General features: G+C 41.0%; 1 protein-coding gene across 3 annotated transcripts in view; it reads right to left on the reverse strand.

Moving 5' to 3' along the window:
* Positions 1-15,556, reverse strand: part of NFIA (nuclear factor I A) — a 624,340-nt gene that overhangs the window by 103,574 nt on the left and 505,210 nt on the right. For all 3 annotated transcript variants that reach the window (XM_068965476.1, XM_068965477.1, XM_068965478.1), the window contains exon 6: positions 9,817-9,944. In XM_068965476.1, the coding sequence (XP_068821577.1) occupies positions 9,817-9,944 (128 nt within the window). The remainder of the gene's footprint in view (positions 1-9,816; positions 9,945-15,556) is intronic.

Here is a 15,556-nt window from a genome sequence, read left to right on the forward strand (position 1 = left end):
GAAAGCTCCTCCTTACAATGTGCTAAATAAGGCCACTTGATGAACCAGCTCTTTGCCACCTAAGGCACGGGGGCTGTGCTGAAGACAGTGACAGAACAGGAGATGGAGGACGATTCCCCACGTAAAGCCAAGGTATAGGATACACTTTTCCTTCCTGCTTTCTAGAATATTCACACAGCTTCATTTTCAAACATGAAATAAAAAATTTGGAGGCTTGGGTAATTTATTTATTCAGACAAGGCAAGCTAAAATGCAGCATCTGTTTTGCTGGGAGCTTCTGTATTTACAAAATCGTGCATCTGAGTTCTCTGATGCACGTCAAGCTGCGCTCATTCACTCGACGAATACACTCAATCACTGAACAAATGTACGCGGCGCTCCACTTCCTGAGCACTTTGCCCTCCTCAAAAGATAAGATAAGACATGTGCGGTTCCCATGTTATTACTTATTCAGTTAGCCAACAAATCTTGATTGAATAGTTACCATGTGCCAGGTACTTTAACTGGCCTCAGGAATACAATAGCTATTTTTTGGACTGTGCTTTACCATATATATATATATTTTATTCTGACAAACACATATCCACACACATACAGTGTACATGCGTTTATGTGGGAAGATTATTTCTTTTCTTCTAATAGGTAACCTTTTATTAGAATATGTTGTTCCCGCTCCCTTTTTTAGCCTTAAAAAATAGCCTTGATAAAGAAGATATGAACATTTTTGAAGGGTAGTTAAGGAGTGCTCGTTTTGTAATATAATTCGTCTCTCATAACCCCTTATTTGGCTGAAAGTCCTGTGCTAACAGAGGGTCACTAGAGAGCAAGAACCCTTGTCACTGCAGTGGTGCTCCCTGGTGCACTGGTCTCCATCTAGCAGGTGTCAATATTAAAGAGGTAATGGGAGACACTGTTGTCACATAATGATGATTTCCCAATGCTCTATAAATGCAGAAGAAAAGCCAAGACATTGATCCTATGGCAGTGTTCTGTAACAGTGACTCTTCCTATTACAGCAGCAGATTGTGGGAGGTTTAATCATCTCCCTTAATATATGCCAGTGTGGCTGAGTGTCCATGATCAATGGACTATTGTTACTAGTCTGCGGCCTTTTTATTGGCATCGATAATGGGCCTCTGCTCATGTGTCTCAGCTACAAGTTTAAGTCGGTAAACTTTCCCCACTCTTACAACTGATGAATGACTATTAGCCGTCAAATTAGGACCAGCGGAGTTGGGAATTAAGTGAACTTCATATGAAATACTGAAAACTACAATGAACCAACCTAAGTCTGCAAAATGCAGCTGTGTTCCTAGCAGTTGTGACACTTGAACTCTGGTTCTACATGTCCTGGGCTTCTGGTTGACCCAATGTTTACTATCTTCTAAAAATACCTTTAAAATGTATACCTTGACTTAATAATTGTGATAAGAACAGATAATGTATTATTATAGTGCTTAATTTCAACTTTCAAAAATGAGAACTGCTGTGTCTCCGGAAAAGGTCAGTTTTCATTCCAATCCCAAAGAAAGGCAATGCCAAAGAATGCTCAAACTACTGCACAACTGCACTCATCTCACACGCTAGTTAAGTAACGCTTAAAATTCTCCAAGGTAGGCTTCAGCAATATGTGAACCATGAACTTCCGGATGTTCAAGCTGGTTTTAGAAAAGGGACAGGAACCAGAGATCAAACTACCAACATCTGATGGATCATCAAAAAAGCAAGAGAGTTCCAAAAAACATCCATTTCTGCTTTATTGACTATGCCAAAGCCTTTGACTGTGTGGATCACAATAAACTGTGGAAAATTCTGAAAGAGATGGGAATACCAGACCACCTGACCTGCCTCCTGAGAAATCTGTATGCAGGTCAGGATACAAATGTTAGAACTGGACATGGAACAACAGACTGGTTCCAAATAGGAAAAGGAGTATATCAAGGCTATATATTGTCACCCTGCTTATTTAACTTATATGCAGAGCACATCATGCTCTGCGCTGTAAGAAGAAGAAGCTGGAAACAAGATTGCCGGGAGAAATATCAATAACCTCAGATATGCAGATTTTACCACCCTTATGGCAGAAAGTGAAGAACTAAAGAGCCTCTTGGTGAAAGTGAAAAGGAGAGTGAAAAAGTTGGCTTAAAGCTAAACATTCAGAAAACTAAGATCATGGCATCTGGTCCCATCACTTCATGGGAAACAGACAGGGAGACAGTGGCTGACTTTATTTTGGGGGGCTCCAAAATCACTGCAGATATAACTGCAGCCATGAAATTAAATGACGCTTACTCCTTAGAAGAAAAGTTATGACCAGCCTAGACAGCATATTCAAAAGCAGAGACATTACTTTGCCAACAAAGGTCCGTCTAGTTAAGGCTATGGTTTTTCCAGTAGTCTTATATGGATGTAAGAGCTGGACTATAAAGAAAGCTGAGCACCGAAGAATTGATGCTTTTAGCTGTGGTGTTGGAGAAGACTTTTGAGAGTCCTTTGGACTGCAAGGAGATCCAACCATTCCGTCCTAAAGGAGATCAGTCCTGAGTGTTCATTGGAAGGACTGATGTTGAAGCTGAAACTCCAGTACGTTGGCCACCTGATGCAAAGAGCTGACTCATTTGAAAAGACCCTGATGCTGGGAAAGATTGAGGGCAGGAGGAGAAGGAGATGACAGAGGATGAGATGGTTGGATGGCATCACCGACTCAATGGACATGAGTCTGGGTAAACTCTGGGAGTTGCTGATAGACAGAGAGGCCTGGCGTGCTGTGATCCATGTGGTCACAAAGAGTTGGACATGACTGAGTGACTGAACTAACTGATGCGTTTGGGAAGAAATCAATTTCTGAAAGAAGTTTATCTCTGAAAGTTTTTAAGAAAAGGACCACAGGTAAAAACTTACTACTTACCAAATTTGGCTTTAAAACTTTTCACTGAACTGTTCAGAACTTCCAGCATCTTGGCTAAATTAACACTGTCTGTTAATAAAGTTTTACAATCACAAAATAATTGAAGGCATGCTAGAGTTCTGAATATTTTTCTACAGGAGAAAATTTAAGGAGTAAGAAGTTCCTCTTTTCAAACACAGAACTAAATTTCACTGAAAAAGTTCTATAATTTCACATATTTTTCACAATAAAAAATGTTTATTCTAATATTGACTGGTATGTATGTGTCAGATGCAGAAAGTGGTGCAACTGAGTAATCCATGAAACCCACTGAACCCTCTAATGAATCAATTTTGGGAACACAGACAACCTGAGAAGCTTCACAGGACAGCCACAAAACTGCTTTGTAAGATATATATATATATGTATATATATTAGAAAAAAAGATATATGGAGAACACAAATTTATATATACCAATGACTGAAAGGCTAAGAGACATCATGAATCACTTTCAAGTTTGTGAACATTTCTCATTTGAGGTCCAATGGAAATCCAGTTTCACTGCCTCCTTCTGCAGACAGTGTCTCTGATTCTAAAGTCAGGTTGAACCACTCTCTCCTTTTACCCCTGTAGCATTTAATCCTGCTGGCTTTCAACCATCATGCACTGGTAAGGTCTGTCTCCCTCAATAACCCTAACAATATTTCATACAATTAGAGAACATTAATTTTAACAAAGGACTTTGGCACTTGGAGCAGAAGTTCAAGTTGATCATTTAACTGTCGTAACTTTGTGACTTCCCTGGTGGCTCAGTTGGTAAAGAATCTGCCTGCAATGCAGGAGACCCAGATTTGATCCCTGGGTGGGGAAGATCCCTTGGAGAAAGAAATGACAACCCACTCCAGTATTCTTGCCTGGAAAATTCCATAGGCAGAGGAGACTAGCGGGCTACTGACCATGGGGTTGCAAAGTGTCAGACACAACTTAAACTGAACTGAACTTTGTGACAGAGATGGGGCAGAAACCACAGTTCCCATCTTATAGACGGTGACTGACAACGAAGAAAATCTGGTTTGCCATTGAAGACAGGGACTCAATGGAGTCATCTTTGAATCTGCTCTGTACTGAACACTGCTGCTGCTGCTGCTGCTGCTGCTAAGTCACTTCAGTCATGTCCGACTCTGTGCGACCCCAGAGATGGCAGCCCACCAGGCTCCCCCGTCCCTGGGATTCTCCAGGCAAGAACACTGGAGTGGGTTGCCATTTCCTTCTCCAATGCATGAAAGTGAAAAGTAAAAGTGAAGTCGCTCAGTCATGTCCAACTTGTCGCGACCCCATGGACTGCAGCCTACCAGGCTCCTCCGTTCATGGGATTTTCCAGGCAAGAGTACTGGAGTGGGGTGCCATTACCTTCTCTGGTACTGAACACAGTCAGCACTTAATAAAGATTAAATGACTTGGTTTGACTTGAATTATATTGATTAGATGACCAGCTCTTCCTCATGCACTTCAACTGGAGGAAGATGAGAGAGACAGGAGAATTTTCTTTTTGTACTGAGGTATGAACCACTGTTTGAGGGTATCATCTTCTCTGACATGTCTGAAAATAGGTTAGATTTCTATCTGTCTAGAAGAGCATTAATGGCATTCCTACTTACAGTAGGGAGAAAGCTTGGGGAGCACAACAGTGAAAATTCAGGTTGCCTCTAGATAAGGTAAGAATTGAGTGGTAAGAGCCTGCAAAAAGGAACAGTCAAGGAAGGAGCCTAGATCAAGGCTTTTCAATCGCTAACATGTATAGGAACTACCCAGAGATCTTGTTAATATTCCATGAGTCTGGGTAGGGTCTGAAATTCTGTACTTCTAATAAGATCCCAGATGATGCCATGTTGCTGGTGCTTGGACCACATTTTGAGTAACAGATTAGACTTCACATAATATAGATTTCATAGTGTCTCATATGGGTGTTAATTAAGCTACTATAGGAAAGAATTTCTTATGGAAATCTGACAATATTCAGACAAAAATCAAGAAAGTTGCAGAAAACATTCTACAGAAGATTTGTTATTGGAATTCTTGATATAGAGCTTGTGCTAATGAATTGTCCTTTTATTAAAAAAACAAAAGCATTATCTTAAAAATCAATAAAGGATTAGCTTTAGAAAAAAAGGGTTTGATTCCCTTAACAGAATACCCTTCGAGGTGAGAGATACTGTAACAAAATGTTATATACTACCACTTGTCAACGGGGCCCCTGGCTGAGGCTTCGCAATTGTTTTGCTTGCTGTTGTTCAGTTGCTTAGTCATGTTTGACTGTTTTGAGACCCCATGAACTGTAGCCTGCCAGGCTACTCTATTCATGAGATTTCCCAGGCAAGAATACTGGAGCGGGTTGCCGTTTCCTCCTCTAGGGGATCTTCCCAACCCAGGGACTGAACCTGTGTCTCCCTGTCTCCTGCATTGGCATGCAGAGCCTTTACTGCTGAGCCACCGGGGAAGCCCATTGTTTTGTTTACTACTTGCTAATAATTGGATTTGACTGAATAATAGCCTACAGATTGAGAATATAGTAAACATCAATTCTGAGAGAATTACTGGTGGCAAACTCTGCTTTCAGATTTATGGAAAGCACCCAAATTCCCTGCTTTATAGGCTTCATTCATTCACTCAATCAACATTTATTGAGTACCTATTATGTGCCAGACACTGTCAGGGATGCTGGGTGTACAGCGGCAGAAAAGACAGACTCAGGCCCACTGCTCAGAGTGTATATCCAAGTAGGAGAACATCAGATAACAGGAGAAAATGGTATAAAGAAAGGAAAAGTTTACGAATTATAGGATGATGGAAGAGAAACAGCAGCTATTTTAAGTCACTGGAAGCCTCACTGATGATGTATTATTTGAACACAGATCTGAATCCTGAGGATTATATGATTTTATGAGAAAAATGATAGATATCTGAGTTTGTTAACAGTTAATACTGTTGGTTCATGTATTATGTCCTATGTGCATTTAATAAACCCACAATCCTTCCCTGACCTGGGTGCACGTCAAGGGTTTGGGATAAGGAAGTGGGGGATTTGTCAAGTCTTTCTGATGAATAATTAAAAAAATTTTTATTGTTATGTTTTTAATTTTAATCATACAAGCATAAATGTTTATGGTAAAAGAGGTTACTGGGTAGAGAAGACAAAACTTAACATTCCAAAATCAGAACTGAAATTTGGATTAGGGATCCCCAGGTTTACTATCTGTGTGACTCTGGGCAAGTCACCTAACATTTTATAATTCTCAGTTTTCATCTCTACAGAGGCAAGCTCACTCTGCTTGCATGATTTAGGGCAATTAAAAAAACACAAAAACACTTGGTAGACAGGAAGTACTTAAACAATTGTAACCATAATCTTTGCCATACATACGAAAGCACCATGCTCAGTATCTGACCCACTGTAGGCGCCTGCCTCTTGGTTTCCTTCCTATTCATTTGCATTATCAGTTCCTCTGCAGTTTTTCATTTGTCCAGATAAACAAGAGTTGATGGTATGTGCACTTTTGCTTGATAGAATTTCATAGGACTCATTTCATCAGTGCATGATTAGCTTCAAAGCTTCGAATCTAGCCCAGTTTTGAGATAACTGGGAAACGAAACTAAGTGGAGAGAACAAATGCAGCATTGTAAGAGAAGCAAAAGTCAGCTTGAGGTTGTCTGATGTTTTTAAACTAACATCATCTTTAATCTCCTATGCCCTTCTTCCCAGATAATAAGAGCTGTGCACTAAAAGTGCTGAGATAAACTAATGGGGAACAGGATACTACAAAAGACATTTGAAAGAGCCCATGTAATTTACTGCATGTCTGGTTTGTTTTACTTTCCAAAGCCTTCCTGTTGCTCCAGGAAATTTGTCTCTTCTGGCAACCTTCGGCCCTCTTTTGGCCGGGGAGTGCTGAAAAGCATTTGAGGGCAGGTAAACAGATGCAAAGCTTTCTGAGTGGAGGAGTAAGCACAGGCCTTGCTTCCTGGGTCACATCTGAGACATAAACAAAGTATCCTTTAGTACTAGCTTGTGAGAATTACTCCAAATGCAGGCAACCAAGAGGCTGCTGGCCTTCAGATATGCATAAACTCCCAACAGGTTCTGAAGGTAATTTACATGTGTGGACCACTAAAAGCCTCCTACTCAATGAACTGTGTCCCTGGGGAGATGCTAGGCCTGGATCAGTGTGGGAACAACATAAGGGTGTCCTCTGTGCCAAAAAGGGGATTGGGCTAGATGGAAAATCCCCCAAAAGGACCATCTGGCAGCATAAATTATCCATTTAAAATGGGTGGTGTGAGTTAATGACACCAAAGCCACCAGGAACATGTATAACATCCTTCAGTTGAGTTTTAATGTCCCCTCAGGCCCTCTTTCAATTATGACTTTCTATGCTGAATATGGACAAATGTAAATTTATCCACTGTCCCCTCCCACCCCCTGCATATATACCATGAAACTGCATTTTTCAATAATGAAATAGAAATAGAGAATGGAGCATCAGTCCAGGAATACAGTAAAATAGTGAGGGATTTCTCTAAAAGTGTAAATTTTTTCCCTTAGAGAAGCCCCCCTACAATTAATTATATGCTTATACTATATGTGTATATGTGTATAGCATGTGTGTATATATACATACAGTATAATATGTAATGTAATTATGCGTGTGTATATATATGTATATGTATCTGTGTGTATATATATATATCCTCCCCAAAAGGATTTAGCCATTAAACTTTAGTTATTTAATGACCATAAGGGATACAGTTATTCGGATGTTAAAATTTATGATCAGTTGAATCATAACATGCAGAAGAGAGGAACAGAATTACTCTGAATAAAAGAGTCACTAGGTTAACATATTCTATGTTCAACCTACTCCCACAGCCCCCACATAGGCTCAAAAGGAATCTACTTAAGGATCCAGAGGACAGCCTCCTGGAAGAGGAGCTTCATGTACATCAACATAAAAAAAGCAGCTCAGTCTGTGTAAAACCGAGTTAGTATGACCCTCAAGCACAATGCCCCAAATCTATATATTTTGATTCTTACTTTCACAGAAGCAGGTAAACTGGCCAGGACTTTAACTGGCCTTTTAAAAAGGGTTCAAAGAACAGGTAGATCTTTTAACTTTTTAACAGCACATAAGCTTCTCATTGGCACTATTCTGAGGTGGCGCTGACGTGCATTTGCCCACACGGGTGGTCAGCACATTCATTTAGGCCAGGGTGTATTTCTTGACCGCTTTCGGCAAACTGGCATGGATCTCCTTGTGGGGCGAGCTGATGCGTAGCCCTCTGTAGAAGACCCATCACACCCTGAGCACTATGTTGATGATACTAAGAAAATGGCAGCACCAGAGGCTAAACCCCATCCTTACACCTCCCATATCATCACATAATGATCTTCTTATGTGTCTGTTCTCCACCCCAGCTGTGAATTCCTTGAAAGCAGGAGCCACAACCTTCTCATTCAGCTTTGAGATCCCAGAACCAGGCATCGTCCCTCATCCACAAAAAAGTTCCCAGTGAAACCGTGAGTCAATGAATGGATAAGCTGGGTAAAAAGATTAGGTAGAAGGGAGGCAAAATGAAATCTTCACATCTTGGTAAAGGGAAGAAGATAAAGGACTCAGCTAGTGGGGACCGAGGTTTTGTTTTTAATTATCATACAGTAAAACTGCCTGGGGGCTCAGAAGTGGAAGGCATGCATTTCTATTAATATGACTGTTAACACATGTGTAGATTCCTGTAACCACCACCACAATCAGGATACAGAACAGTTCCACCATCCCCCAAGCCTCTGCGGTGCTGCTCCCTCTATAGTCACACTCGCTGAAGAGTCTCTTTTGATATGTTAGGGGGAGAGAGAGGAGTTAAGATTGAAGGTGAAGGGGTTCAGAGATTTTCTCGGTGCTTGCTTATGCAGGGAATTACTCCGAGGCAAGAATTGGGAAAATCTTTTCAAACTTACTGTGCTAGGTATAATTCTTAGTTGGGTCATATATATTACCTCATTTAATTCTCAAGAGCACTGAAATGCCTATTATTATAGACAGATGGTAAAAATGGGGACACTTAAGTCTCAGAGAGGTTAGGTGGTTTGCCCATAATCACAGAGCCAGCTGGAGTGGAGCCAGGATTACACTCAGCCTTTTTCCAGAGCCCACTCTATTCTCTACATCATTAGACTTTGCATATTGAGGAAGGTACCGGAGGAGATTCTCCCCTGACAATCTGGAGGTTATAGACACTGAGAAAAGTTTCAAAAGGCTTCCGATATCAGAATTAGTCACATGGCTCAAGACTCCAGAGTCAGGACTAAACCACCCCAGGAGGTTAGACTAGGAGTCATCATTTGCTTAGTTCACGAAAGATGGACATAAAGATAGCTATTCCTTGTATTTTTATTTTTTTAGCTGTTGCTTTTAAATAGAAAAAGAATTGTGATGACAAAACATATTTAAAAGTTTCCTCATTTTATAAAGATCCAAGTGTAAGCTACTGCACAGGAGCCCTTCTTTCCTCTCTAACGCTATTGATGCAGTCGAAAAAGTTAATGGATTTTTATTTTGATTATTAAAAGATAAAACCAAACCCAAAAGGCAATTGGTATAAAATGAAAGCAAAGGCAAATGGAACGCTGGACTGCTGTGTAGTGAAAACATATGAGCAGAAAACCCTACCCACCCTTCTCAATCTTTCATCTCAGCTGAATGGCATCCTTGCACTGCCACCCTTTCATAAAAGCAGCAGTCAGCTACAAACACGTGTTCATGTGGAGAAAGTCAAAAAGTCCACTGCTCTGAGATCACTCCCTTCGCTTTCTGCCTGGTGGCACTCCCTCCTCCCCCCAAGCCTTAGACTCACAGTGGCCGCCCGCCCTGCTTACCTGGCTCCACTTCATGCCACCCGCTGGACTGACTTCCACTCCCCGGGGAGCGCCCTTGGCCTGTGTAAAATGGCTCTTCACCAGGACTGTCCATTTCATCCTCCACAGACTTGAGGCGCTTCGTGGAGCTGAAATAACAAATGCGTACATGTTTAAAAGCGATCCAAACCACCTTCCTCCTGGACGTGGCATCTCTGGTGGAAAGAAAGCCAAGGGAGGAAGCAATTGGGTAACTCAGTGTAGTTTCGTGGGCTTCTTTGGGCTCCTGTTCAGTTTAGTGAGTCACTGGATGGAGAACAAACTCTTGGGTCTATGTTGTTCCAAGTGTCTGGGTTTGGTTTTTATTGTCACTTGAGTTGCTGCTGCCGCCACATCCGATTCCTTTTTCCTTTGAGGAACTGCTGGCTGGCTCCGTCTCCTGTCTCCACCTGGAAGACTGGGTAGTAAGCCCACGTGTGTTTCCCCCAGAGCTTTGGCTGGGGCGTTGCCATCAGCAACGATCCTAGACATCTACTCAAGCCCTCTGGCACCCCAGGAAGGAGAAAAATCGGGGCACACAACCCTTGAAGAAAAGCCTGAATTGCCTTTTGGGTTTTTTTGCCATATTTTCTCACCTTCTACTTAGAGTTCTTCATTTAAAAAATATTTATTGCACAGTGGCAATCCCTTCCTTCTACTTCTGCCTCGTTCATTCACTGTTTTCCCTCTAGTGCCTAGACTGGGACCTGGCCTGCTGTCACTGTCCAGGCTCTAGGGATAAAACAGTGAACAAATGAGACAAAAGTAGAAGGATTCTACTTATTCTGCGTGTGAGAATAAGGGACATGGGAAAAAGAGCGACCCAGTGACTTGCATGCCACTTCTCTACAAGGAAATTACCAAGAATGAAGTTCTATGCCATCAAGCGGGGATGTTTCAGCTTTGGAGAAGTATGGTTGGGAAATTTCCAGAATATATTCTGTTTCTTCCAGTTAAAGAACTGAGGTCTTTTTCTCCCAATTTGAGGTTACAAGAGTTAAAAGGTAGTGAAATGCTACATGTTGCTAATGTTGTTCTAATTGTATTAATTGATTATGTAACTAACATACCAGAATGAGTAGATTTCATACCTGGTATGAGTGCTAGCTGGGTAATCTCTTCCTCATATGTCAGGTACAGAATTTTTAATATATATTCGTTTATCAAACATTTATTGTACATCTCCCACATGCCACGTACTGTGCTAAAGGCTAGAATACTGAAATGAATCAGATATAACACCTGTCTTCATGGGGTTTACAATCTCATGCATGAAAAACAAGAGGTAAACAAAATTGTGCAAAGAGAAACACAGGTATGATAGTGGAACCACACAGAGGTTATAGTGTGTTCCTTGATGGAGGAAGAAAGCAATCATACACAGAGAAGGTCGGAAAATGATGCCCAGAGGAGATGGTTCCTGAACTGTCTGGAAGAGAGGGGGTAAGGAGACGGAGCAGAAAGAAGAACAGGGCAGGAACAGGCTATTACTCAGGTGATGCACTCCTGAGGCAGCCATTCTGGATTTTAAGATACTGAAATACTTCTTTATCAACTGGCAAAGTCCCACTCTCAAGCGCCTCATGTTTGCCCCAACTTTGTCACCCCATCTTTGGCCCAGGACAGCCTCATGATCCCAAACCTAAAGGGTTAAGGTATGGCACATTAGAGGCATTCCAGGACTTGGCACTGTGGCAGGGCAGCTCTGTCCTAACTGGTATGCTCCTGTCACCCAGGTTATTAGCTATTCCCAACATCACTCCAGGAGGCAGGTGCACGTCAAGCAGAAACACCACCACAAGCAGTGTGTGACACTCGCAGAGAGTTGACAGGCATTCACTATGGTTAAAGTGGCAGGAGGGGTACAGAGAAGGATGGGGTGAAGGTGACAGAAGCTATGGTACGTCTGGACTTTATCTTACAAGCAACAGAGGCTCCCTGAATAGATCTAAGCAGGAAGTGACGTCAGAGTCATCTGTCAGAAAGGTCATTCTGGTAGTTGCAGAGATGACGGCTTTCGAAGAGCTAAGGGAAAAGAAGGAGACAGAACCTTCCCCGGGGAGACAGTTAAGAGGCCACTGCAGCCATCCAAGTAAAAAACTGAGGAAGGCCCAGTTTCAGGCATGAAATTCTAGTTACTGAAGTTGCCATTCCAGGAATCTTAGCCTTTAAGCTCTATTCTCATGAAAGCTAGATTGCAGAACAGCAACAGACCTGTCGCATGCTAGCTGAGTATCCAAAGGAAAAACCTCTAACGATTTACTTAATGTCCTTTGCCTGGCTTTCCTTGAAATTTAATGAAAAAGAGCCACTCAAAGAATTTTTCTGTATGTTATGTAAAACTGTATCTAACAGAAGTACTTTGTAAAAGGACATACACAAAAAATTCCTAATACATAAAACCAGAAAAAATGTCATATCATTAAAAGAAATTCTAGTTTCCTTTTATTAGAAAAGGTACATTACATAGCCTAGTGCTTCCCTTCTTGCCTTGGAAACCAGGCATCCAAGGGCTAAATGTAAGGAATAACTCTGGGTTCAGGTTCTTGATATAAGAGTCTCTCCTATCTTTCCACATGGTTTCTGCCCTCTCTGTATTTAATATTATCTGCTGTAATTTTTAAAGTGAAAGCTACTTGAAATAATTTTACTTAGAAGTTGAAAGAATACAAATTGGAAACAGAATAAATATTTTCTTATGTTCCCTGGCAAATAAAAGGCAAGACCTACATTCTCTAACAGGAGCTTGAGATCTGTGAAGAAGATTATCAGGATTTTTTTTAAAGCTCTAGTGCCTATCACAGTATCTGACTAATAACAGATGCTCAAACACTGCTGAATTGGGCTACAGATTTAGAAACAGTCACATGAGTGCTTGTGACAAGGATTTGCCCAAGTGTCATGATTCAATGAGATCCCACCCAAAAGGCCAACTTCATTACCTGTCCTTCTCCAAGTACCAATATCTTTCTGAGTTTCTAATGCTTTTAATTTCCTTGGTGTCCTCTAGAATAAAATGCAAATACTCATGCATTAACAGTTAGTTACTCAATTGTATTCGACTCTTTGCGACCCCATGGACTGTAGCTTGCCATGCTCCTCTGTCCATGGAATCTAGGCAAGAATACCGGATTGGGTCAGTAGTCATTTCCTTCTCCAGGGGATCTTCCTGACTTAGGGATCAAATCTGGGACTCCTGTATTGCAGGCAGATTCTTTATCATCTGAGCCACTAAGGAAGCCCTACTCATGTGGTTATTAAATCCTAAAGGTGAGAGAGTCTGTAGATATTAGCTGACCCCTCAGTTTGAAAGCAAGGACTGTCAGGGGTTGACACAGGATAAATGTTGGGAAGGTGGAGGTACAGGCTAGAGGAGAGAACAAGATCCAGGAGGGAAGAAAATCAGAAGTGCCAGGAGCGATGAGTGAAGGGCTTCCAGGACAAAGTTTACTGACTTCACAAACCTGACAGCTGGTTTATCTTGATGAAGTTCTTTGGGATAAGAAAAGTATATTGCATCCCAATTTTTATATTACCCCTTCTATGATTTTGAACATATTTACTGGAAGGAATATAGTTAATGCCTATCAATCTTCTTTATTTTTTTAAATTTAGATATGAATCAGTCATTACTTTTGTTCCTTATTTATTTATTTTAATTTTGGCCATGCTGCACGGCATACAGTATCTTAGTTCCCCAACCAGGGATGGAACCCATGCCCTCTGCAGTGGAAGCTCGAAGTCCTAACCACTGGACAGCCAGGGAATCCCCAGTTATTAATTCTGGCTTCTTGCTCTTGACTATCTAGCATAAATTCTATCCTCCCAGAAACACTTGAGAGACACAGGAAAGGACCAGTAAGGTCTCTACATAAGAAGGAGGATAAATACTCTTTTAAGCAATGACACACCATCTCTTCTTGGGTGTGGAATTTGTTCTGTCTTTAGCAATACTACCTAGAAATTAAGGGAAGACTATTATGTTCGTTTCAAACATTTGCTTAATTCCTACTATGTGCAAAGCCTAGATGCTTTATCTTGTCCCTAAAGAACAGCAAAATGCCTCTTTCCTGAGTGTTCCGAATTCTCTGAACTAAAAATATTCATTCACTTGTCAGTCTATATCATGAGACTGCAAAGCTCCTGTTACTTGACTTTACATCCATAGTGCCTTATGAATCACATATCCTTGGGACTTAATACGTCTTTGCAGCTGAACTGGAAGAGTTCAGCAGGGGTCCCCAACCTCCGTGTCATGGACCAGTACCCCCTGTCAGATCAGCAGCAGCATTAGATGAGAAATAAAGTGCACAATAAATGTCATGTGCTTGAATCTCCCAACCACTCCCCCCACCCCAATCGGTGGAAAAACCGTCTCCCATGAAACTGGTCCCTGGTGCCGAAAAGGTTGGGGACCACTGCTCTAAGGGATTTGCAATCCAGAAGGGGAAGCAGGAACTGTACATGCCTTCAAGATGATAATAATAATTCAAAATAGCAAATGCTAACAGTCCATGAAAAGTAGAGATGCCAGATAATCCTTTCTGGGGGCTTCCTATTCTATTCCTTCCTGAAAGAGTGAGCCCCATTCCTAAGAGGATTCAGTGTCAAAACAGTATGGTTTGAAAGTTCAGCAGCTCCAAGTTTGAATGTAGACTCCACCACTTACTTGATCTGTGACCTTGTGCAAGTTACTTAACTTCTCTAAGTTGTGAGCTGACCCATTGTTACATGCAACACTATCTGTACTGTAAAATTCCTGTGAAGATTAACTCCTATCAGGTATGTAAAGCACCTAATACAGTGACTGCCACAGAGCAGGTGACCGATTAATATTGGCATAGCATAAACAAAGACTGACTGGTTGATGAACTTTTCTATATGGAAATCTGGGGTATTCTTCTGGGCACAGTTCCTCAACTGTACACAGATAATTCTGCTGAGTCTATATATTTAAAGAATAATTTTAAAAGAATCTTCTTAGGAGAGCCTAATGAGAGCAAAACAAACATATTACCAAGTTATTAACTACTGATGCTGTGTATAATTACTGCCTTATCAGGGTTAGTTATTTGCAGAATATGGGAACGACACTAGCTTTTTAAAGTACGTTAATAACCAGGCTTCCACACAGAAAGTTGAAACAAAAGGCAAAAAACAGCTGGAGAAGCTGGGCTGTCCATGGTACCTGCACAGTGCACATATGAAAAACAAACAGTCAATCGACTTTTAAATTAATCACTAACCACAAGTATTTGCAAAGCTTTTTTATGTTGACTAAGTGTAGTTACACACAATGTCCCTTCCATCAGCAAACATTCAAAATCCTCAGAATGTATTAATACCCGAATATGTTCAAAATCTCGTTCTTTTGTTATAAATGGTTTTTTTTGTAGGGGGGGGGAGTGGCACTGGAGACGAATTTTATACCCCAGTGAACTAGGGGGGATATTTAAATAATGTGAAAGATGATGGTAGGACTTAGTGGTTATATCTGGGAAAATACAGTTTCTTTAACCATCTTCAACTCATTGGTAATGACTAAGCTGATGATTTATTTAAGTAACTATGGTTAAAATACATAAAGTCAAGGTAAGAATGAGTCTCTACCAGGGAAAATTTCTATCATCTGGACATTGTTTTAAATCCTCAAACGCTTGCTTTAGGAGGAATATACCTTTGTCAAATGTTTTTCTGCAAAGTACACAAACATTAAAGATCG

This window comes from Capricornis sumatraensis, chromosome 2 (genome assembly GCF_032405125.1).
Source record: "Capricornis sumatraensis isolate serow.1 chromosome 2, serow.2, whole genome shotgun sequence".
Taxonomy (NCBI): Eukaryota; Metazoa; Chordata; class Mammalia; order Artiodactyla; family Bovidae; genus Capricornis; species Capricornis sumatraensis.